This window comes from Lemur catta, chromosome 7 (genome assembly GCF_020740605.2).
Source record: "Lemur catta isolate mLemCat1 chromosome 7, mLemCat1.pri, whole genome shotgun sequence".
In the NCBI taxonomy this organism is placed as follows: domain Eukaryota; kingdom Metazoa; phylum Chordata; class Mammalia; order Primates; family Lemuridae; genus Lemur; species Lemur catta.
In genome coordinates, this window is record NC_059134.1 from 40635035 (window position 1) to 40658900 (window position 23866).

General features: G+C 40.1%; 1 protein-coding gene and 1 long non-coding RNA gene across 3 annotated transcripts in view; one reads left to right on the forward strand and one right to left on the reverse strand.

Annotated features, from left to right (window-relative positions):
- Positions 1 to 478: 478 nt before the first annotated feature.
- Positions 479 to 20267, reverse strand: LOC123642194. Of its 2 annotated transcripts, none has more exons than XR_006736387.1 (3): positions 20196 to 20267; positions 19733 to 19790; positions 479 to 505 (listed from the first exon to the last, which is right to left on the reverse strand). It is a non-coding gene; the product is annotated as an uncharacterized LOC123642194 (long non-coding RNA). The 2 variants fall into 2 exon arrangements; XR_006736388.1 differs by lacking the exon at positions 479 to 505 and adding an exon at positions 4498 to 4584.
- Positions 20268 to 21156: 889 nt separating this feature from the next.
- The window catches only part of SESN3 (sestrin 3), a 66627-nt gene continuing 63917 nt past the window's right edge, over positions 21157 to 23866 (forward strand). Inside the window, exon 1 of the mRNA XM_045557094.1 lies at positions 21157 to 21594. Within this exon, the coding sequence (XP_045413050.1) occupies positions 21517 to 21594 (78 nt within the window). The 5' untranslated portion in view covers positions 21157 to 21516. The remainder of the gene's footprint in view (positions 21595 to 23866) is intronic.

Below are 23866 nucleotides of genomic sequence, written 5' to 3' on the forward strand. Positions count from 1 at the left end.
GGATGATTTAACCTTCCTCCTGTTTATTTCATTTTTTAATATAAATCAAGGAGAGCCATATACTTGCCTCCCATAGATGAAGTAGGATAATGCCTGTGAAATCCAAAACACAGAACTGGATGTGGGATGTTGAAAAGTCCCAGTAAATCTTATCAAGTATTTCTGGCAAACTAATAGAAACTTGGGTACAGTAAGAAAAAAATAAATCAAGGTAATGAAGAATTAATGAAAGCAAATTTCAAAAATAAGTGTGTGTAGTACCCATAGTTTAATCAAAGAAAAAAGTGAAACATGCAGGGACAGAATGAAAAACTATAAATCTCTCAAGATGATTAACATCAAAAAGATTATCTTTTTGTCAATGAGCTTTTCCAAATTAAACCGTGGTTTTCACTATATTTAGTATACCTGTTAACTAGATAGTCCATGAAATTAGAGATTGGTGATAAGGTGGGTTACATGCATCTCTTTTCTTCTGATTTCACTGCAGCATTTCTGGAATAATCTGGAGAGACTAAAAAAAATCTATGAGAAATATCAGGAAATGCTCCTGACAGCAAAGCATATGATGGTGTAGAGCCAACTCCAAGAAGTGAACTCAAGTCCCAGTTACTAATCAGGTAGAGATAAACTGGCCATAGACCCAGGAACCATCTGGCGGGTTAAATTTTATATTTCAGTCCTTGAAATTTATCAAATAGCCTGGCAGTTTTGGACAATTTCTACAAGTCCGTAAAAACTATGCAGGTTAAGGCACTGAACAAATGTTTATTGAGTATCCATTAATGCAATGCACTGTGCTCAGCGTTGAGAATGCCGTGATGAACAAAACGGCAGCCCCATACTGATGGGCAGAAACATAAAATTATAATGTAATGTGATAAGTACTATGATGAAGGTATTCACAGGTGCTGTGGGTGCCCATCAATAGGGCACTGATTTCTAGCTACAAGATAGGGAGATGCTTCCCAGGAAAAAAGACTATATGGTACCCTAATCAATCAATAATCACCTGAAAGGGCATCTCTACTGCTGCCATGCTAAGGGGCTTTAGGACCCTCTGAGACCTATCACCAATTTTTTAAGTAGGATCTTGGATTAACAAAAAGAAGACACGTTCATCAGATCTGCACGTAGCATAAGTTGGAAGAGAGAGCTAGTAGCAGGATTCAAAAAGATATAGCAGCCTGGGAGGATGGCCTGAAACCAAGAAAAATGTAAAATTTTGTATTAAAAAAATCAAATGTATAAGAACAGGAGGTGAAAAAACTGGTTCAGAAGCAGTCTATGTGAGAAGACACAGGGAATGATTAAACTGGAAGTTCTTCTTGGTTTGACTATTAGCTGCTTTAATGAAGCAAAATGTCATTACTGAACTGTAATATCCTTAAGGGCAGGGGTCACAACTTAAATATTTTAATAGCCCTCCCTTGTCTAGCATAGGGCCTAATACAGAGTATGTGTTCAATAAATCTTTCTTAAATTGAGTAAAAGCTAAAAGTGCCTAAAGCAATAGGTCTACTAATGAACGGGCTGTGGTTAAAATCACCAGTGAAGGCTATGAAAACCACGAGAGAAGTTCTCCTCTCAGGTATGGTCTTCCTGATACTGTTTCCATTGTCTTCTCAAATTAAAAATCAAAATCCTTTGCATGATTTAGAAGACTGGACCTGATGCTCAACCTCAAGCCCCACTTCCTACCATGCTCCTCCTGGCTCCCACACTGCTCCTGCTCTCATTCAGTCCCCCAAGATCCTCGTGTCCCTTCCAGTCTGGACAAGTGCTGATCTCTTTGCATGGAAGACTCCTCCCTCCATTCCCTCCAGGCATATACACACACACATTCATTTTCTACCAACCTCACCTGCTTTTTCTGCTCCTTGTCTCTTTAACTTACTCAAGGAAACCTCTGAACCCACAGCCCAGGAAGTCCCTCTATTTCATGCTCACCCAGTTCCCTGGCACTAATCACAGTCATTATTCAACATAAACCATTATTCAGTGTTAATTATTGTTTCAAATCTGCCTTCTTACTAGAGTATGAACTCTATAAAGGCAGGGACCTCAGCTGTCTTGTGTCTTTACCACCATATGCCAAACACCTAGGTCAGTTTTTCTCTAACTTTAACGTGCTGATGAATGGTCTGGGGGATCTTGTTAACCTAAAGATTCTATTCAGTAGGTCTGGGGTGGAGCCTGAGAGCCTGCATTTCTTGCGAGCTCGCAGGTACTGCTGATGCTACTGGTCCTCTGACCCACTTTGAACAGCAAAGGCCTGCAGCACAGCCTGCCCACTTGTCCTCACTGCCTCTCAACTTGCCCTTCTTTCCATCCTCAGAGATACTGCCATAAGGGAATCCCTCTGTACCTCTCACCCAGATGATCTACAGGGTGTCCCAAAAGTCACCATACATAGGGAAAGGGGAAAATTGTAGCTAAATGTACCTTTATTTACAAAATATTCTTTACAAAATTTTTCCTTTGTATGGAGACTTTTGGAATACCCTGTAGTCTCCCAGCTGGATTCCTGCCTCAGTATCCTCAAGATCCAGCTTCTGGGCCATATAACTTCAAAGTGTCATTCTAAAATGTAAACTTAATCATGTCGTCCCCCTTCTTTAAAAACTTTAGAGACTCCTTGTCAATTGTAGGAAAGGAATCCAAGTTCCTCAGTACAGCATTCAAGGCTTTCTCATGAGATCATCCCCCAAATATTTTTCTGGTTGTACCTCTTTATACCCCCATCTCATATCCCACAGTCCTGCTTTATCAAAGGCTCTGCAGTTCCTCGAACTCACTAGGCTGATCCATTCCTCCTTCCCTTTGCTCAGGCCATTGACTCTCCATCCACTTGTCAAAGGTCCACACGCCTCTCCTTACTCATCTCTGTTGTGTGAGAGGCTCTTTAGGGATTTTCCTCCCCAAGGAGAATCGGCCACTCCCTCTTTGGGACATGCTATAGCTCTCTGTGTTGTACTGATTTATTTACATGGCAGCCTCCTAAACAGCCTCATCCATCCTTGTTACCTTCACGCCTGGCCCATGGTTGGCACCTAAGAAATGTGTAACACCAATGGCTGAATGTTATCATGCTCTGCTCCAGATCCATATCTTAAAGGAGATGATTCGACACAGTGGAGTCCTTCTAAAGAAGGAACAGCAGTATTGGTCCAGAATAGCTGTGAAATGAGAAACAGTTCGAAGAATGGCCTACACATATAGCCTGGAGAAAAGATGTATCCACACATAGTGGGTGCTCAATATTTATTGAATGAAAGAATGAACAAAGGAGTCATAATTGCTTGATTCATAGGGAGGGGTCAGAGTGAAGAGAGTTTGAGTTATCTGTAGCTCCAGAAACTAGAACATTATATCTAGGCCAGCACATTGCAGTCCAATAAAATAATGAGTTTCCTAACCAGACCAAGATCTACCAAACTTCACTTCCTCTAAGAGCCACCCAAATGATCTCTTTCTTTTACAAATATAAAAACTAAGTAACAGCATAGTACCTGTCCTAGTATTATTTTTGTGGCAAATGACAGAAAAAATAAAGTTGTGGGTGATTCATTGCCTCTAATGGTGTCATCAGGACCCTCTCTCTGTGTCTCTTTCTCTCCCACCCCTAACCCTCCCCTGTGTGGCTTTAGTGTGGAGAACCCACAGGTCCAGCTCATTTCTCCCTAAAGCAAAGGAAGGACAGCCTCCTGCACCCACACAGGTGCTCCTCTGACAAGACCAGCTGGGATTGTAGTTGAACAAAGAAAGCCTCATGGCCCCAGGGAAATGTCCCTGGAGGAAGAGAGAATCACATACCAGTGCTGGACCCACTGTATCTGAGGGAGGAGACTCTTATAGCAAGAGGACAAGGACAGGGCTCAGCATAAAGGAGGGGGTAATTTCCCAGACCCAACTGGCTAAAAGTTACCCAAAGGAGGACAAAAAATAGCAGTTATCCACTGCAGCCTGAATGAGTGTTCCTATTCCAAAACTTACAACTGCATTTACAATGTATTCAGCATTCCATTTACACATGATGTAAATTCAGTTTACAACCACTGGTTACTAAAAACTCTTGAGCAATGCAACCCACATTTTACTAACTTGATAAGAATTCACCATTTCTATGACATAGACCAGAAGACTTCTCTGCATTGGAAATTTCTTTATTCATTTCTTCCCCAAAATTATTTTACTGAGGATATCATGGTGAGGAAAACTGTCCTCCTGGAGCCTATAATCTCATGGAGAAGGCAGCTACATAAAAAAATAATCACAAAGCAGGTGACAAGTACTGTGAGAAAATAACCTGTATCCATAGTATTGTATCAAGAATATAAAAAGAAAAACTAAAACAGTTTAAGCAAGCTCCTTCATGACTAAATACCAGTTCTGGTTGAAGTAATCTCAGTTTTACCTGGCATACCAGAAGAAAAGGTATCTACTTGTTTTGGAGTGCTCAGTTTCAAATTTAGCAGACTCATGAATGTAACACTGCAGACGTTGAAATCTGCACCTTCAGAAGCACAGAAAACACCACAGATTACTTCAGGTCAACCTAGTGGCTTCTATCAGTGGTTGGGGCTATAAAGAATGAAAAAAAAGAAAGTGGGATTGGCAATGTCACAAATACTGCACCATTCAGTCCCTTATGTCACCCATAGCTCTGACTCTGGTCCTCAGTTTCACTTATGTTTCTCAGGTTGATGCTTTGCACCTTTGTCACTATCCCACAATGTGTATGGCCTCTCTGGGGTCACCTTTGCTGTGGATATTCTTTTTTCCATCTTCCGTGACATGGCATACTGCTCGTCCTTCAGAATTTGACATTAATGAAACAATTTGGATGAGCCTTACTCTTTTCTTGGGCAGAGAATAGCAGTGCTTTATCTTACTTGCCTCGCCAGCCGGGAGCATGTATTTCAGATTAGTTCACACTGGCATAATGACAGTGGTAGCTGAATTACAAAGCTCACCAGAATTCTGATCTCTACTTTTCACCTGGTTTTAAAACATTTTCCTACTGCTTATTAAAATCTTGGTTGCTATTGTTAAGTAGCACACTGTATTTACAGTGAGCTGAGAAACATCAAGAAAACTGTTCTGGGTGGGGCATGGTGGCTCACACCTGTAATCCTAGCACACTGGGAGGCCGAGGTGGGAGGATCACTTGAAGTCAGGAGTTGGAGACCAGCCTGAGCAAGAGCAAGACCCCATCTCTACTAAAATAGAAAAAATTAGCCGGGCGTGGTGGCATGCCCCTGTAGTCCCAGCTACCTGGGAGGCTGAGGCAGAAGGATTGCTTTAGCCCAGGAGTTTGAGGTTGCAGTGAGCTATTATGATGCCACTGCACTCTAGCCCAGGGGGACAGAGCAAGACTCTGTCTCAAAAAAAAGTAAAAAGAAAACTGTTCTGGATTACTTTGTTACCTCTCTTGCAGGAAGCACAGACGTGCTACCCTCAGGTGACCTAAAAGGCAATGGGTTCCATTGTAATTGCTGGCCCACATTGTGAGCCCAGCTAGACTGACATTTTAATTTCTGCATCTTTTGTGGCTTCCATTATCCTGGGGGCCATGGTATAAACGTGTCTGGAATCACAATTTGTGGAAGGTTAGTAAAATTTTGGAACAGGGCCAGGACCATTCAGTGCTTGGGATGGATTTCTTGGAGTCTTTCCAAACGTATGGGTTGTCCATTTGTGCCATGTGGCCAGACTTGAGTGTAGAAGAGAGAGTTAAGACAAAATTAAGCTTACTGCAGCCTAGTTGTACAATGGCATGAAATGGATGTGAACGGAGAGGGTTGCTTCTGTGCTTTAGAAGACTGGTTCTGTAGAGGAATGCTGCTTGAGAGTGGTATGGCTTTAGGATGCTTAGGAAGCAGTTACTATATAAAGGATAATTTAAATGGAAAATGATGGCTAAGACTGAAAAGGCCCTGGTTCTTGGCAAATGTTCCATCTCCTGAAAAGGAAGTCAGTTCTACATAATGACTAAAAGCAGGACATTTTGGTTCAGCCTGGGTTGGTATCCCTGCTCCCCCACATATCAGCTCTATGACTTTGAGAAAGTTAATGAACTTACATCTTAGAAAAGCAGCAGTATTATGAAGTTAGGGTTAAATGAGTTAATATATTTAAATGTTTAGCATGATGCCTGACACACAGGAAGTGTTCTCCTGAGTCTTATAAAGAGACAATTTAAAATATTATAATCCAGGGATTTATAAGGTTTTTAGGGGTCTCAAACTACCTTGGGAATTTGATAAAAACTATAGATCCTTTGTTCCTGGGTGGGGGGGATTGCACATATACATAATTTTTACACACAGTTTTAGGAAATTCAAAGATACAAGGCAGTAAAATAATAGATTTTGGGTTAAGATCTTTTGTTCTAGGTCTAGACCTATTCCCAAAAGAGGGAATAAAGTCCTCAGTTTCATTTATGTTATATAATTTTTTGATCATTTATAATCATAATCTCATAACTTTTTAAATTTGGAAGGCATCTTATCTATTCTAAATTCCTTATTTTATTTATTTGGGGTTTTTTGTTTTATTTTTTAGGAGTAGCAGTGCTAAGGTCTTGAGAAAATACTTGTTATCTCAGGTAAACAGAGAACTCTTTACCAATTTTCCATTTCTATAATTAAAAAGATAAATTTTCTCTTTATCTGCCACCCTTCATGTATGAGATATTCCTTAAATTTTACTATAGTTCCACTTAGTTCCTAATATTGTTCTCTGAGACACATTTACAGCCCTCAGAAATTCATGTTCATTCAAAGGCTCATGATGGATATAAGGATCATTTTTTTCTGTATATATTTTAATTAGCATATTGAAATCTACCCTGCCATACACATTTGATATTGTGCTATTTAATGAAAAGAGTCTTATTCAGTGCTAGAGTAATAAATTCAATTAACAAAGGCTTACTGAATTAACAAAGACTTATTGAACACCTACACTGGGAGAGGCTCCATGCCATGGCACCTGGAATACATGAATGAACAGAATCCAGACAGAGACATGTGCCTTTATGGAGCTTACAGTCTAATGATGAAAAATGGCCTTTCTTTCAGAATAATATGGCTGGGGTTGAGATTTTATCCATGGACAGGGCCAGAGGTAACCTGCAACTTTTCAGCCATGCGAATGCCACCAATATCTCCATTACCACTCCTCCAGGACACCGGCCTTAATTTGCCTAAACAATAGCTGACTCAGCATAGGCAGCATTAAACACAAAATCACAAAAGTGTGTGTAGGCAAAGCCCCTGGCAGGAGTGTAAACTACAGGTAGCAAATAGGCCATGTGTAGGTAAGTCATCTCTAGGCTTTTCACTGCAAAATATATTTAAGCTTTTCCACTTTGCTGTCAGGATAATTTGGGTGACTTTTGAGGAGAATTTGAAAAATAGAGCAAAAGTACCGGGGTTGAGCAGTTTGCTCTACTTAGAAGGTGGCAGGAAGGAGGGCAGATGATGTGGAAAGAAGCAGATGAATAAAAGGGGTGGGAGACTGGACGAGGAAAAATTGGAAGTTGATCAGGTGAGTGACAGCGCCAAAGGCAAGACACATTAAAAGGCCTTGAAGTCATGTAAAATTGTTGAAACTGCTCATGGGAATCCAGAAGCAGTGGTGACACAAAGTCAAAAAAGCTAACATGTCATCAGGATCCATGGGCTCTGAGGAAGTCACCTGAGGTCACTCCAGAATAGGAGCTGAATAATGGTGCTGAAGCCCTGAAGGTGCAGGGCAGAGAGAAGAAAACGCAGAGCTGGCTCAGGAGCTGGTAGGGTGTGGCTCCAGTCTCTGCTCCCCCCAGGCTGTTGCCCTGCATAGGGGAACTGAGTGCTGGTTCATTCTGAAGCTACTTTGGGAAGCACCAGGACTACAGAAACTATGATACCAACACACCACGGCATCTCCCTTCCCTTCTTTGCTTTTCCCACACAGAAAAATCTTACCCCTCTTTGTCGCCCTCCACATCTAGAGCCTAGAGCCTTATCCTTGTTTGGCTAAATACACTCCCTAGTTCTTTGAAAAAGGGGAGAATCTCTTCTCAACATTCTCAGGGGCACTGAACTCAGACTTTGCTTCAGCCCCTTTTTGCCTGAGATGCCACTGCACAGTGGGCTAAGCACTATAGGTGAAAGGCAGAAATTACATTCATGACATCTGAGGAAGGTTCAATCAACCTCCATGAGTTGCATCATTAGCTTAAGAGAACAAAATCATTTATTTGTGACCTGGTAATGCAGTGACATTTTTCACGTGCACTCAAAATTCATAGGCCACAATATATTTGGCAGATGAATTGCTTATCTCCTCTCCCAGTGAGTGTGTTGATGGACAACAGCATAAATATCCTGTAGCCTGGGTCCTTAGTTTTGTAAACAACCAGGAAATAAATAAGGCATTTTGCCTGATAACCAAGGCAGACTCACAAATAAGCTTCTATAGACACAAGGCAATCACAAAAGGCAAAGAAGGCAGAACTGCGGTGCTCAGTACATGGTTACATACCCTACCCATTATTCCACCCAGAGGACCCTCTCAGCTCAGCCCTATATTTATAAAAACCAGACCTATTTACAATATGGTTGTTTTATATTATTATAAACCATTTATAATATGGTCCTTGCTTGAGCCTTACAGAATACATTGGGCATATTATCTTCTGTATTTTGTTCATGTCACAAAAGGTAGTTGCCTCCTTCAGAGTAAAACCAGAAATCACCAGCCATGGCTAGTAGGCAAAGCTCTTGAAGTATTCCAAAACACTCTACTGCAGAGTTTCAGCTCTTAAATGGGAACAATATTTTCTTTTCATTAACTGGCAAATTGTAATTTTTCAGTTAAAAGCTTAAAGAATGAGCTCTATCTTTAGCTTAGAAAAAAGAGAATTTATTGAGAGCAGGACACATAGAGGTATATGTACATATGTGTGTGTATACATATACACTCACCTGTATACACCTGCAAACCCAAATTCTAGAGAAGATCTTTCTTCATCTAGAGAGAGATTAGAATGAAGGATATGTTCATGTCATTTAATTTCTCCAACCCTTAGCTTCTTTGTTATTTAACAGTATCACAGACACTGAGCTCTCTATCTTTGAATATTATTGGATAGTCTAATAGATGACAAAAATGTACTTTGCAAACACAAGTGCAATAAAGATGTTTAATGATAAACACTGCATGTTATCAAGCACTTGAGGCCTTTTTAAATCAAAACAAATTGTCTTGATAAATGGGATTAGGTAACCCAAAACATTAAAATTCAAGTAAATTTCAATTGCTATTGAAAAAATACATTATTGTTATATGAAATCTTTTTAAAATACTACAAACAGCTAACATTTATTAAGTGCTCATAATAGGAGTGGCACTGTTCTAAGCACTTTACATATATCTTTTCATTTAGTCTTCACAAAAAACCTATAAAGTACTAAAAAATGAAGTTTGAAGAGTTTTTGAACAGTGACTATACAACATTGAAGTAAAAAAATAACAAAAATTTTTCAGCTTCACCCTTATAGAAGTCTTAGGCAATACATTTCAGGTCACAGCTAAATTTACACTTGCATAATGAGAATGTTTCCATTTGCTTCCATTTCTGGGCATTCCAGTTCCCCATAGACATGTGAATCTCTAGATGTTCATGACTTCACTGAGAAATAGAAAATGCAAAGTGACAGGTCTTGTATATCCAGAAATAACAGTAGTGCTATCTCATCAGGAGCAAGGCCAACACAACCACAACCAACCTAGTGTTGCCCAGGAAGACCATTTTCTTTTCTTCACCATACCTGAGACGATGACTCCTGTGGGCAGAGTGAAGTACCTTCTTTATTCTCCAAGAGCTTGGAAAATCCTAAGGACTATTTCACCTCTCAAATAGAAAACAAGTTCAAGGGTTGCTGAGCTCAACATGAGCCCAGTATAAACAAGAGGGATAAAAAGAGAGAGAGAGAGAGAGATTTAGAAAGGGAGGGAAGGATCGGTGCCTCCTGCAGAGATGAGGAATAGGACACAAAGGAATGGAAACCAAGAAAAGTCCAGATCTATTGTGATTAGCTGAGATCAGCTCCTCTAAAGCTAGTGATCGGGTCTACAGAAACGAATCAGTTAGTTGTTCAGGCACATTCCACATCTGGCGAGTTGAGTGAAAATAGAACACTTATACACATGTTTATATTTCCAAAACAAAATGACCTCTTAGTTTATATACCTAGTCCCTTATACACCTATACCCTTTAGAACTCAGTGATCTTTAATTTGCCTCCTGACACATAGGTACCTCATTCACTTTGTCTCAATTGCTTAGTTCTTGAATGAAAACTATTGAGGAAATGTAACTTTGATTTTTGTTTGTACTTTTTTCTTTTATCTTTTTGGTTCATAAACTCTGGGAAATCATTAAACTGGGCCTGCAGGCATTAAGTCTGAATGAAGGATACTGAGGGGACAGGGAGAGAGCCTTTGTCTCTCAAAGTTTTCTTTACAAGCAGTTGATGGCATAGACATATTAGCATTACTTTAACATTAAACCTGGAGAGGAGAAGCAGTTTGGGTAATACATTACTGATCGACTGACTCTTCTTTAACTTGGAACAGAAAAAGGTTCTAAAAAGTTTGAGGTTTTTGCAGAGCAGAACTTTCTTAATGAAACATGGGCTGTAAGAATTTTGATGTGTAAAAGCTAAAATTGGGACTTTCTGGCCCAGTGAATTCTAGTTTTTTTTTTTTTTTTGGCACGTCTGACTTTCACATCCATTTACTAATAAGAAATAAGGGTAATATTTCACATTTATAAGTGCTTGACATGGAAATGAAGGAAGATTGTATCAGTTGGTTTCTTTTGGTTGTAAGAAACAGAGTTATAACATATAAAGTACTTTACAAAATTAGCAGTGGCAGGAGATTAGATTAGTGAAGGAAATTATTATAAGGATACACAGGGACTGGAAAAGGAAACACATCAGAATTTAAGGAACTCTAAATACCAGTGTCTTAGCATCTTTTTTTTCTTTCTGTGCCTTGCCCCATCCTCCCTCCCTAACCAGCTTTCTCACTCTTTACTCTCTGTCTGTTCTGTTCCTTCTTAGTTTTAGTTTGCATATGGTTCATGACATCCTCTCTCAATCTGACTTTGCTGCCAACTGGCTTAGTATCATAGCTTCTCAATGCCAGATTTCTAAGAAAGGAATCTGATTGGCCCAGATTATCATCTGAAGCTAGTCCACACAGATGGATGGCTAGGTTACAGAATGTCTGTCTTTGAGTCAAGTGTCTATCTCTTGGTCAACTCATGGGAGACAAGGGGCAACCACGCAGTACAATTATTTAGAAGGAGCCACCAGCAGAAAGATTCATTTAGAAGAGGATATGGATGGGATAGGTTGTTATAAACGTCTTGAGATTGCTGGCAGATTATGTGGGAACCAGTTTGTTCATCTTCTTTCTTAGAGAAGCTAATCCCAGCTAATTGCACTAGACCTGGGCTTGCCTTGGTATAGCATGTGAAAGTATTAATAGCAACAGTACCCCTTTCCTTTATTCTTTCTCTTAACTTTATCTCCATCATGTCTATCACTTTATCCCCATGACTAGCCAAGAGCCTAGGAATTTTCAGACATACCTCAAAACATTTGAAATTTTAACTTAGAGTACCAACAAAAGTACTTTTATTATCCCAAGATCACCCAATTGTTTTATTTTAGAGTAACATGCCAGTGGGCAATAAAATATTAGAATATGGAATAATGGATATTCCTTTGCCTTCTCTCATAGCATTTATTTCAATAGGAAGCCAATTAACAAAGATGGCCAAACTACCTTTGGTGAATATGTAAGAGACTTAATCTAGTGGACCTTATAGTTTAGTAACCTAACATAGACAATTAGCTCAAAAAATATTTCACAATAATGACTGACAGAATAATGCCAAGGTAAGATTGTGTAACATCGTAAATGCTGTTGGCATCAAGCAAATCTGGTTTCAAATCAGACCTCTGCCTTGTAATAACTGTGTGACTTTGACCAAACTTTCAATCCTTACAAATCATATGTACAATAGAGATAGGGGTGTTATAAATATTAGGCAAGGTAATATATATAGGTTATTGTATAATTCTTGCCATATACTAAGTACTCATTAAATGATAGTGGTTGCTTCTAATACTGTATCTTTGATGATTATTATCACTGCCTTGAGGATTATGGGAATTAGAAAATGTAGATTAGAAGTATGAGGGTTATCTTTAAGTACACAGTCTTAGGGAGATAATATAGATGCACTTGTTAGAAATGGTGCATACATATAACTTGCACATACACAAATGGAACTCAGCAGAGTGGTGGGCTAAGTGTGAAAACTTCAGTGTGAGATTATAAAGTTAAGTGATATTCCTGAATCAGGAAAAGGAGGTCAAAATTCTGGTGAATTTTTAATAGGGATAGTGCCCCTTAGAAAAGAAATGAGGGATTGCACCCAGCATGAAAGTTTGTCTACTGCAATGTAAAAGGCCAGGATTCATAGGAGTTTTGTAATTGGAACATGAATTATATTAAAAGGGGGAATTGAAACATTAAGAAAGGACCTTTTGGATGGAATACCTGGCAGTCACTCTCAGAAACCGGGGGAAGCCCACTACTTGGGTTTATGTTTCACTTCTTCAGAAAGGCCTAGACTAGGTTACATCCCCTGATATATGTTCCCTTCCTGTGTTTTCCCTACTTATGGCATTATTTGTTTAAAGTTCATCTTCTCTGCCAGGTTATACATTCTGATTCTCAAGTTCATCACTCCATCTCCATAACTAGCCAAGTGCCTGGCACATGACAAGCAGTCCACAAACACAGAATGCTTGAATGCATGAATGCAAGAATGACTTAAGTAATAAACATGGAATTAGGAGGTGATTTCATCATATACTGTTCTGTGTTGTTCTCTAGTATTTATGGGGGTTAATCCTGTCTTCCTGTTGACATTGTAATTGCATTGAAACACAGCAAGAATCCTGCATCACATGTCTCAACACTACCACTGAGAGGCATCCAATTATAGACATAAATGCTCAAAAGATCTTTCTGAGCTCATTGTTAATAATCCTTTTTTCATTCTATTCTCCATTTTCTACTTATTGTCTGCACTAATGCAGAGATTATACTTCAGTCTCACTATTAGATTCTAAGTCTGTCTTTTGTTATTTTTATTACTAGGACTTACTACTTCGTAAGGCTTCAATAAATAAATGAGTGAATAGAGGAATATTTGGACAGAGTGTGTGTGTGTGTGTGTGTGTGTGTGTGTGTATGTGTGTGTGTATATATATATGTACATATATATTTCAAAGCATCTAAACTTGTAGCCTTCCAGAATCTCACAAGTTGCTGTTGTGATTCAAGCTTGCAATTCACGTGGGAATGCATCCTCTCAAGCCAACATTTTTTCTTTGAAATTGCTATCTTTGTCATTATCATTCATATAAATTTTGAAAGTTTCTTCTTGGTAACAAGACAAATTTTACATTTGCACAAAAATATGTTTATAATTTTAAGACAATTTGGGAACTTTTGTTGGTAATAACAATATGTTCACTTGATTTCAAGTTAACAAGTTCTGATATATCCAATCACTTCATCTAATGAGCTTTTTTGAGCACCTCTTAGATTCAAACTAATGGAAATATTCAGATGAATAAGAATTGCCCCTGAAGTTGTCAAAGTCTGGATGTGCCATAGTCTCATTCATATTCAGGGCATCTAAAAGATAAAGTGTAAACTGTTCCCTTCTAAGGGCCCCTACAATCCCACCTCAGTCCTATGTGTTGATTTCCTACAAATCCCTCACAATCGAATACTGCTCTATCTACGACTTCTAAGTCAACAAATTATAATTCCTCTGTACTCCCATTAACTAGATCCTATCCCCGTATTCGCATGTGGATTTTTCTATTTTATTCATCCATTCTCCTTTTTTAACACTCAGCCAGTACATTTCACAGTGATCTTTCTTTAAAATATATAAAATATTTCTCAATGTTCTTATCTCTGAAAGAATTGAGAGTTTGGGAGAGTTGAATCTGGAGTATCAAGGAGATAAACAGGCTAACAGGAAAAATAACCCAACAGGAACAAAGGAAAACCAACACAACTCTAGAGAGATTTGACAATAGCGCTGCTTTTATAATACTTTCTCCCTGTGTCCTGGAAAAAACTCACCTACTTCTCCCATACGCTGCTTACACTAGACTCTCATGGAAACACTAAGACAAAACAAATTCACAGAATTATAGAGCTCGAAGAGGTCTTTGCAGTTCTCTACTCAGACATGGATTAATCATGAACTTAATGAAGTTTAAACTTTAGGGTCCATCAGGAGCATTGGCCCCTTCTGAGGCTATGGGAGAACTCCAAGCAATTTACTCACATGGCCATATTTTTAAATATGTTTCAAAAGTAAGTATTTTTAAAACTATTGGTAAAAACCACAGTCTCCTTGTATTCCAATTTACCTCCTTCACACCCTCCCTTGTGCTGGAGGCATTGGAGAAACTGTGGGTATCTTTGTTTTGTTGACCTGGCTAAGGAGAAGTTGAGATGGAAATACCTTTAGCTTGTGTTTGTTTAGTGGGTTATGTCAGCATATGGTTGTTATTTCTAGTTGTCCTAATGGTAGAATGGGTTCTAGGAATAGTCCCACTGCCCACTGGGCTAATTCACCAGGTATTAAGCCACAAAGAGGTAGGGTCAGAGGCTGTTTCATGAGACATATGTGTCCTAGGGTATTCAGCTCTGGGAATGTATACTAGAGGGAAGATTACATTCTCTTTCCATTCTCTCTAAAAAAGGTAATATTACAAAAATCATTGTCATATGAAGAGGAAATTAGAAGATACAGCCCTAAAGATGTTGGGAAAAAGGTAATATAGAGTTGTGTCAGAAAGTTAATAAAAATTTGTTATTTATCTGGATTTTGTGATTTGTATAGTATTTTTAAGCTTTTTAAAATTTATTGTGATTTTGTTGCTGATCTTAAGTATTCACTTTCATTTTTGCATCCATAATTTTATATTCTTTTTTCAAGGAAGCTTCACATAGTATATAAGCTTCAGTTCCCACAAAACCTGACTCTGGCCTTAACCCAACTTAATCACCCCTCCACATTTAATAGATAAAAAAACAGAGGTCTAATATACAGTTCATAGCAGTACTGAACTGAACCCTAGGTCTCCTGTCTTTCTGTCCATTGCTATTTCTACTACTCCATATTATCTTACTTTTGAGAACAAGTATCTCAAAATCAAAGATCTTCACTGAAAAAAAAAGAGGCAAATAAAAAAATCTCCTGACCACAGTATATAATAATAGGACTTATATAGCATTTCTTACAAGCTAGGCATTGTTTTAAAGTACTTTACAAAGAACTCATTTAATCTTCAAAACAACTGTATGACTAAGCTAATCTTAATATCCTCATTTCTGCAGACGGTGAAAATTGAGACACAGAAAAGTTAAGTAACTAAGACCAAGGTCACACAGTATGTGGAGAGTATAACATTCTTCATATTGTGGCAACTCGCAGAAAACATTTATTGAGGGCTCACAATGTTCTAGTCACTTTGCTGAGCACTATAATGCATTATCTCAGTTCATTTTTACAATTATCCTTTGAGATAGATAGCATTATTACTCCATTTCAGAGATGAAGAAACTGAAGTGTAGAGATATTTAGTAACTTGCCCAGGGTCATATATTTAATAAGAAGCAAAATTAGTACTCAAATTCATATCCAACTTCAGAGCCAGGGCTCTTAGCCTCTGTGTGATACTGCCCACCAAAGAAAACACCTGCAGTGTACCAGGCTTGGCTTCCTTGCTCTTCCTCTACTGCCATATTCCCTGTCGTCCCTTTCTCCTAAAGCAACTGTTAGAATGGGGATATGGGCAGTAGAATAAGAAGTTAGCAGCATAAAGAACATAGTAGTCCATTGTTAGTTAGGCAACTGTCCTCCCCATTGTGGAAAAAAATATATATATATGTATATGTGTATATATAATATGTATCTATGTATATACCTGTGTATATATATTTTTATATATATAGTCAGAATACTTGACATGATAAATCATAATATTCTTTGCATTTGACCCCTTTCTTTAGCTTTTGCTATAGCCAAGAGATTACAAATTTATTTTCCATTCGTGTTCTATGATAAACTTAAGAGTGACGATTAACAGATCAGTAATCTGCAGATGACTAGATCTGATAATTTTTCAAAAGAAATTGGAAGTCCAGATTTTTGGTATAAAAAAAATCTCCTAAATTATAAATATTTGAAAGCAATCCAATTTTTTTGAAAGTGCTGCTGTGCCAGCTAACACTGTGCAGGCCAAACAAAGAAACAAACAACACAGCCCACATCTGCAAGCCTTTCACTTGTAGCCTGCTTCGTAGTGGGGTTAGATGGAGAAAACCGTGAGAGGGAAGGTTAGATGAGAAGGCTGATAGGAATTTGGATCTTGGTGGAATATTTGTTTTTTGCAAATGAGCTTTGGTAAGAATAATTTTCTTGGTGTAGGTGGGTGATTAAGGAGGTAGAATGGAGATGAGAACCAAAGTTGCCTTTTTGGGATCAGGTCCCCTTATTTCTCCTTTGGAGTAGTATTCTGTCTTGGCCATAAGAAAAAATAGCAGGAATCAAATTAACAGCTCTAAGGAAGCAATCAATTTACAATTGTGTGAAGTGTGAATTCCTTTGTGCAAGAAACAAATTACAGTATTTGCAAATTTGTAAATAATGCAGCACTTTCCCTGCAATCCAAATGCTTTGGGTGTCCCAGGGAGAAAGAAAAAGAAGTCTGAAGAAGCAAAATGTTAGAAAATGACCTATTGTCCCAAGAAATGGAATTTTAAAAATATCTTTAGTAATTGATTTTTTTCAATTGAATCCTTATTTAGGAACTATAGAGAGGCCCAGTTCTTAGGTTAATAGAATGAGAATATCCAGAGAAGTAAACAACTTCAAATTCAAAGTAACCGCATATTATTAACAGGGTAACTTCTTTCAAAAGCACTATACACAAAAAATTTCCCTCAACCCTTCCTACACCCATGGCTTGTGGCAAGAACTTTCATTTTATAAAAGAGGTAGCAAGCCCCAAGTCATAATAGTCACTATGTTCAATGTCAGAAAAGGAATTGGTGACAGATAAGGACATGAACCCAATCTCCCTGCTCTGAAGCCGTGAATTTTTTTGAACAATTCAATTCACAAATATTTATTCGGGCCCTTTTTGTTTGGTTGGTTTTTTTGTTTTGTTTTGTTTTGCTCTGTTTTGTTTTTTTGAGACAAAGTCTCACTCTGGCCCCCTGGCTAGAGTGAAGTAGAGTCATTGTAGCTCACTGCAACCTCAAACTCCTGATTCTCCCAACTAGGCCTCCCAGAGTGCTAGAATTACAGGTATGAGTCATAGTGCTTGGCCCGGGGCCCTTTTTTATAAAGAGTTAAACTCATTGCTTTTTCTAAGATTTTCAGTGCACAGCTGAGCTGTGGGTTGAGCTAGGAGCAAAGGAGTCAAAGGAAATGTAACTCTACCCTTCCCCTCAAGGGGTTTGAAGTCTAATGAGAAAACAACTTTAAACAATGATTTCAGTAGTGAGCTTGATGATAAAGAAGAGTTGTAGAGAGGTACTACAGACTCTTGACTGTATCAGGAAAACTTTCAAAGGACAAAAAAATGGCAGAAGCAGGGGGAAGGGATTAGAGGTAGAAGTAAGTGGAATATTGATAGGCCTTATACATGAGAATGACAGATCAGATTTGTGCTTTCAAATGATTGCTCTCACCTGTGTGTGTTCTTATTCAAACCTTTCCACAAAATATTTTAGTAAGTTGCACCAAGAGCCTTAAGACATATTCATACCATTTTAGTCAAATTCCATGTCTAGGAATCAGAGATGCTGCCAGAAATTTAAGTACGAGGAAGTTTATTACAGCATCATTACAACCATGAAAAACCAGAAACAAGCCTACATGTTCAACAATGGAGTAATGGTTAAATAAGTTATGGTACATCCAAGCCATGTGATTCTATGCATTCTTTGCAAAAAAAAAAATAATCATATTTTAAAACAACAAGGCAAAGTGATTATGATCTAACAGAGTTTTAAAATGTAAAATATTTAATGAAGTATCATCCTAATTTTGTAATAAAAAATTAAAAAGTAGTTCTCAACATTGATTATAATTTTCACCCATATCCTACTTTTCTAAAGCTCTTCCTTGTTTTAGACATAGAAGATAACAATAGCGGAGGACTTTCTCCTAGTTCTGTGTGAAATCAAAAGAACTGGCTTTTGTTTCTCTCCCTCTTAACTATCAGTGTAAGCCTGGATTTGCAAATCACTTACTCTCTAAACCACATTCTCTTTATGGTATACAGACTATCTAAGAAAGGAAGGAAGGCCTGGTGAAGAATGAAAGAGAAAGGAGGGGTCCAGAAGCTGGACTTGACCATGAGAGAGGAGAACAAGCACAGTGGGAGCCAGAGTGTGAGGACCAGAAAGGGTGGTGGTTTTGTGCTGAGAATGAGTTACTGGCATTGAGTAGTTCAGTGATGGAACATAAAAACATATATAATGGTTCAATATAAGAAATGTCACAGTGCAGTACATGATTAACTGTCAACTAAATGGTACTATAGACAATAAATATTATAAAAGTTTGGAGGAATTTGGTAGAGAGAACCATCATCTGATCCATGTATCACTGATGACATTAATTCTCTAAAACCCCCCTTAGCAAGCTTTGTTAGAGGATGTAATTGTATAGGGCTGAACTCTCTTGGCTTTCCTTTCTGGGGGATTTAGTTACTGAAGAATTTAAAGGACCTTGTTACGAAAGGATTTTAGCTGTTAAGTGAAAAAAGAAAAGAAAAGGTTATAAGAAGAATGTGTTAGAAAACAATATGAAGTTAAAATACTATTTGAGAAAATTCAATCTGCTCAAAAATGCACTTCATCCTTCAATTTCTCCTTTCCTTTAAAATGTACTCACATAAAATCTGTTTTAAAAAACAGAACCAGCCAGGAACATAGCCCAAGAAATTTACCACTAAATGGGGACACATATGTGTTTCAGTTCTTAGAAAAACTGTGCCTTGCTGACTTTCTCCCTGGATTTCTTGGTTCTCTGCATTGAAGGGCATGTGGTAATTCCTTCCTTTGCTGAATTTTCTTGGTTTTACATTTTCTTCTGATTCTTAAGCACCTTTCCAACAAACATCATTGCTATTCTAGGTTTCACAATTCTACACAGCACCTAGCGACCTTTAGCTATCACTAGCTAAATAGATCAACACATTTACCCAACCACATAACTTGGACCCTTTCGGGGTTTTCCAGTCTACGTTAATCTATTTAAACCTGAAACCGGCAGATTTCAATTTCCTTTGTTCCTGTGTAGACTTGGTTTATACTTGTTGGTCTCTAAAAGGGACAGAGAGGAGACAGCTGTTGAGAAATGAGGAGATTGGCAGTTTTAACCGCACAATTTGGTCTAATAGCTTTGATATGCTAAACTTGCTAGCTCCTCCAAGTGTACCTTTCTGATTTTGCATCACAACACCACACTGAATCCCTAAGGAAACCAGGGTGGTTTTTTAAATTAAAAAGAAAATAAATGCAAACCCGTGAAACCGTTCTTTTAAATCACCTCCACAGATTTCATTCTGCGAACCGCAGGCCTTCACAAATCCTGGTACACTAAGGACCTTTAAAAAAGGAGAAGCCGAGAATACTAATCAGGTTCTAAAAATCGAAAACAGGTGATGTCATAACTCATAGGCCCTGTGGTCACGGCCAAGGCCGGGTGGGGAGCGAGCACGGCGCTCCGTGCCAGTGGGCGATGCAAGTTATCTCCGGGGCCGGAGGACACCGGTGAGGACCGGGCACCAATCAGGTTCTCGCTCTGCGCTTGCCTTTGTTCTCACTCGGGAGCAGGTTTCTGGCGTCTAACGCCGGGAACCCGCATCCGACCCGCACGCGCACTGCCGGCCCCTTCGAGAGGCCCACCCCCACCCCCACCCGCCTGTCTACCCACACTCGGTCAGCCAGCGCTGCCCCCAATTACGTTTGCCTTCTCTCCCCAGAAGGCGGACGCTAAAACCCTGACTCACCATTTTTAGCTTTGGAACAGGCAGGTCTGGCCTAATAGTTTTAAACGGCAATTTGTTCTCTGAACCTTCCTTCCCAAGCAGGGCCCTGTTCTCTGCATGTATCCGAACAGCTGCCTCAGGAAGGGCTTTTGAGTGAGAGGACAAACCTCTTTGGCCCTTTTGTGCTGGATACATAAAGGAACTTTCATCTCTAAGAGGACTGAGAGAAGGTGCTTCAGATAGAGGAGGAAACCGCTAAACCAGAGGTTTTGTGTTTACCGCCCCCCCATTAGTTCTACAAATATACCTCGGACATTTTATCTCCTACCCCTTCCCAAGCCTCAGGTAACTGGTGTTTTGCAAAACAAGGCTCACAATAAATGATGCATAAAGTTCTTTGAGATCCCTGTATGCAAACTGCTACATAACTGCAGTGTTCTTTACAGCTAAACTTAGATTGTGGGTGAGAGAAAGCTTAACCACTGGCCGACGGAAGGAACGTTTAACCTGCCTCTCTGTCCCTCTTTCTCAAGAGATGAGGAAATGTTCAGCTCAGTCTTACACTCTCTAGTGAGCCATAGCTCCCAGCTATTTATTAGCTCCCCACCATTTCGGCAGGGACCTAGAGGAGGGGGGCGTGGCTTGCACTGGGGGTGGGGCTAAGAGTCCATATATTTGCATGCGACACACCCTCTTTTTCTTATTGGTGGAGCAGAGCAAACCGTATACCCTCCCACTCCATTACCTAACTAACCCGCCATCTCCCTTCAATTCCGAGCCTCGGAGATAAACTTAACTTGCCCGGAGATTCAAGGCGTCCTAGGCCCCTGCGATTGGCCGGCGCGGCTCCCAGCCGGGCTCTAGGAGCTCATTGGCTGCGGGCTAGCGCCCTAGGGGCGTGGCCGGAGCTGTCCGATTGGCGGGAGGGGGCGGTACCGGAGCGTGGAGGTGGTGAAGGTGGTGGGTCGGCGGGGGCGGGTCCGCACTGAAGCGCTGCGGCGGCTGCGGCGGCGGCGGCAGCAGCGGTGGCGGCTGCTCTTCCTAGCCTGGCGGGGGCGGGGGTCTGGAGGATGGGGGCGGGTGGAACAACGGGCCGGTGAGGAGTAGCCGCCGCCGTCTCCGCCGTCGCTTGGGCAGCCGCCGCGGTGGTCGCCTCGGGCAGCGCCGCTCGCTCTCGGGGTCGTCGCCTCTCATCCCGACATCCCGCCCCGAGGAGGCTGAGGCTGAATCGCGGCTGGCGGCGGGGGGACGGTCCGGCCCCGCAGCGGCGCGGCCGGCGGCAGTGACAGCCCGGACCCGGCCCGCCGTCCGCTCTCGCCCTCGGCGCCCGCCCGCAGCCACGATGAACCGGGGCGGCAGCAGCCCGTCGGCCGCCGCCAACTACCTGCTCTGTACCAACTGCCGGAAAGTGCTGCGGAAGGTACGGGCTCGGCTGGGGTCCGGCCCGAGAGGGGCGCTTCCTGCCGGCCGGGGCGCGGGTACTCGGCCCCGGGCGCAGTGGGATCCCCGGGCACCGTCTCAACGCGGAGACCGAAAAAGGGGGCGTGGGTTGAGGGTGTAGGGTTTGGACCGCTGCTGCTTTTTATCTCCACCGGGACAGACGCTAGTACCGAAGGGTTGGGATTTTTTTTTTATTTTTTTATTTTTTTAATGCCTGTGGTCTGTTTTCCGGCTCGCCTCTCTACCTTGCTACTCCAGGTCTGCTCCTTGGGCGGAGGGAGGGAGGGACCCGCTCGATCCTTCTCTCTGTGCATTGGAGCTGTCGATGGAGGTCAGTGTGAAATCAGAGCAGCCTGGTCTGGGCTTGAGGAACCCGGCTCCGCTTTGCTGAGGCTAACTCTTTGCGGGTGCTGTTTTTGTTTATTCGGTTGCTTCTGCCCTGCGTGCCTTGCCCAACACCCCCTTTTCACATTCTTTTGATGGTCGTCCTGTGTCTATAGTTCAGCCATGAAAGGAACTAGTAGAGCATCTTGAACTTTATGCCCATGGGAAATGCTATTCGACCTTACAGTTCCTCAAGCTGAAGTTGGGGGAGGAGGAGACTGAGGTGGACGTGGGTTATGCCTCCTTAGCACCCCCACCCCGTGTTGATCCGGAAAAATCAGACGCACCATCAGTTTATTGCTGCTTCCCAGAGTGACTGATAGAAAGTTTACTCCTGTATTGTTTAGCTTACTTGGCTTAATCTCTCCGTGGGGGGGGGTGGATGGGGAAGGGGATGAAAAAATGTCTCTCTAGACCGAGAAGAGTTTTTAATCAGATTTTAACAGCCGCTCCTGAGTAACATTATTATCAATTTATTCTTATCCAAGCTCTGTTTTTACATTTCATTAAGTGAGATGCTTCTGTTTGTCCAGTACAAATGAATTAAAATTGCTGAGCTGTGCAAATGCATCGGGACTGAAACACCGAGATGAATATGGTACCGTTTTTAGTCAATTTCTCTAAATACGGTTCACTTTAGGATTGTTCTTTATATATTAAAAAAAAAAAAAAGGAAGGAAAAAAAAGCACATAAGTAAGCAAGCTCAAATATTTGCGCTCTTTGTCCAAAAACTGTTTTTCTTCCTCTGTGGGTCAGGCCAAGTGCCAATCAAAGTTGTTTTTCAAGCCTCTTTTCCCTGCAGTAGGGCTGCTGCCTTTTTTTTTCCCCCTATTTTATTTGAGAGCGTGAGGGGAGCAAAGGGATTGCAGATATGAAGTTAATCGAACAGTTAAATATGCCTTAAATTGTGTTTATTGGTTATATTTCTCTTGAAATAGATTTTTATTAAATGTGCATGTTGAGTATGTGCAGTTATTTTTTTCCATAAACTCTGGGATCAAATTACAGTTGATACTTGCTCAGCTCATTGTAGGGCAGCTTGTGAGAAATGTAATGGATCAGAAGTGCAGATCAGCTTAGTTGAATGTTAACTCTTTCACTGCAGGGCCAGATGTCATCTGAACTTAGCTTCTTAGAAAATATTTTTCCTAACTTTAAAAGTGATGTTATATCTTTGACATGAAAAAAAATATGCTGTTTGAGACATGTTTGATTAAATTCAGGCCTGGTTAAAATGACAGCAAGTTATGTTTTTTTAATTGTATAAGAGGGAAAAAAGCACTATATTGACTTTGATAAATTTTTTTAATGGCTCTGGCAATTTATTAAGCCAATAAAATGTTTGGACATATTAGGCATCAAAGCATATTTTATTTTATGTTTTTGAGAGAGAACTATGGCTATGGATCCATGATACTTTGCTAGCATTTGAGACATCTTTACATCTTTCCTTTAGTTTTTGAGAAACTATTTCTGTTTACCTAGAAAGAATATCCTCATTTCTAGCCTTTATTAAAAGAAAGAAGTATGTGGAAAATGAGTATTCACCTTTTCATATTTTATAATTGCTGTGCACATCTCTGCCAATATTCCAGTTTTTAGTAACTCCAAGGTATTTAATATGGATTCATGCAGTAGCATGAAATAACTTAGATGGAAATGGGATTGTTTCAGCCACTTATGACATGATTTGGAACATTTGTAGCTTTTTAAGAGTGCCATTCTTAAGTGCTCTTAAAAAAAATCAGCATCTAGCATTTTAAATTCTTCCTCATTCTAAATATAGCATGTAGGAATGTATTTCTAGTAAAGACATGTTTTTCTTATTAATAGAAAGAATTTAAGTAAAATTCATCTATGACTCTCA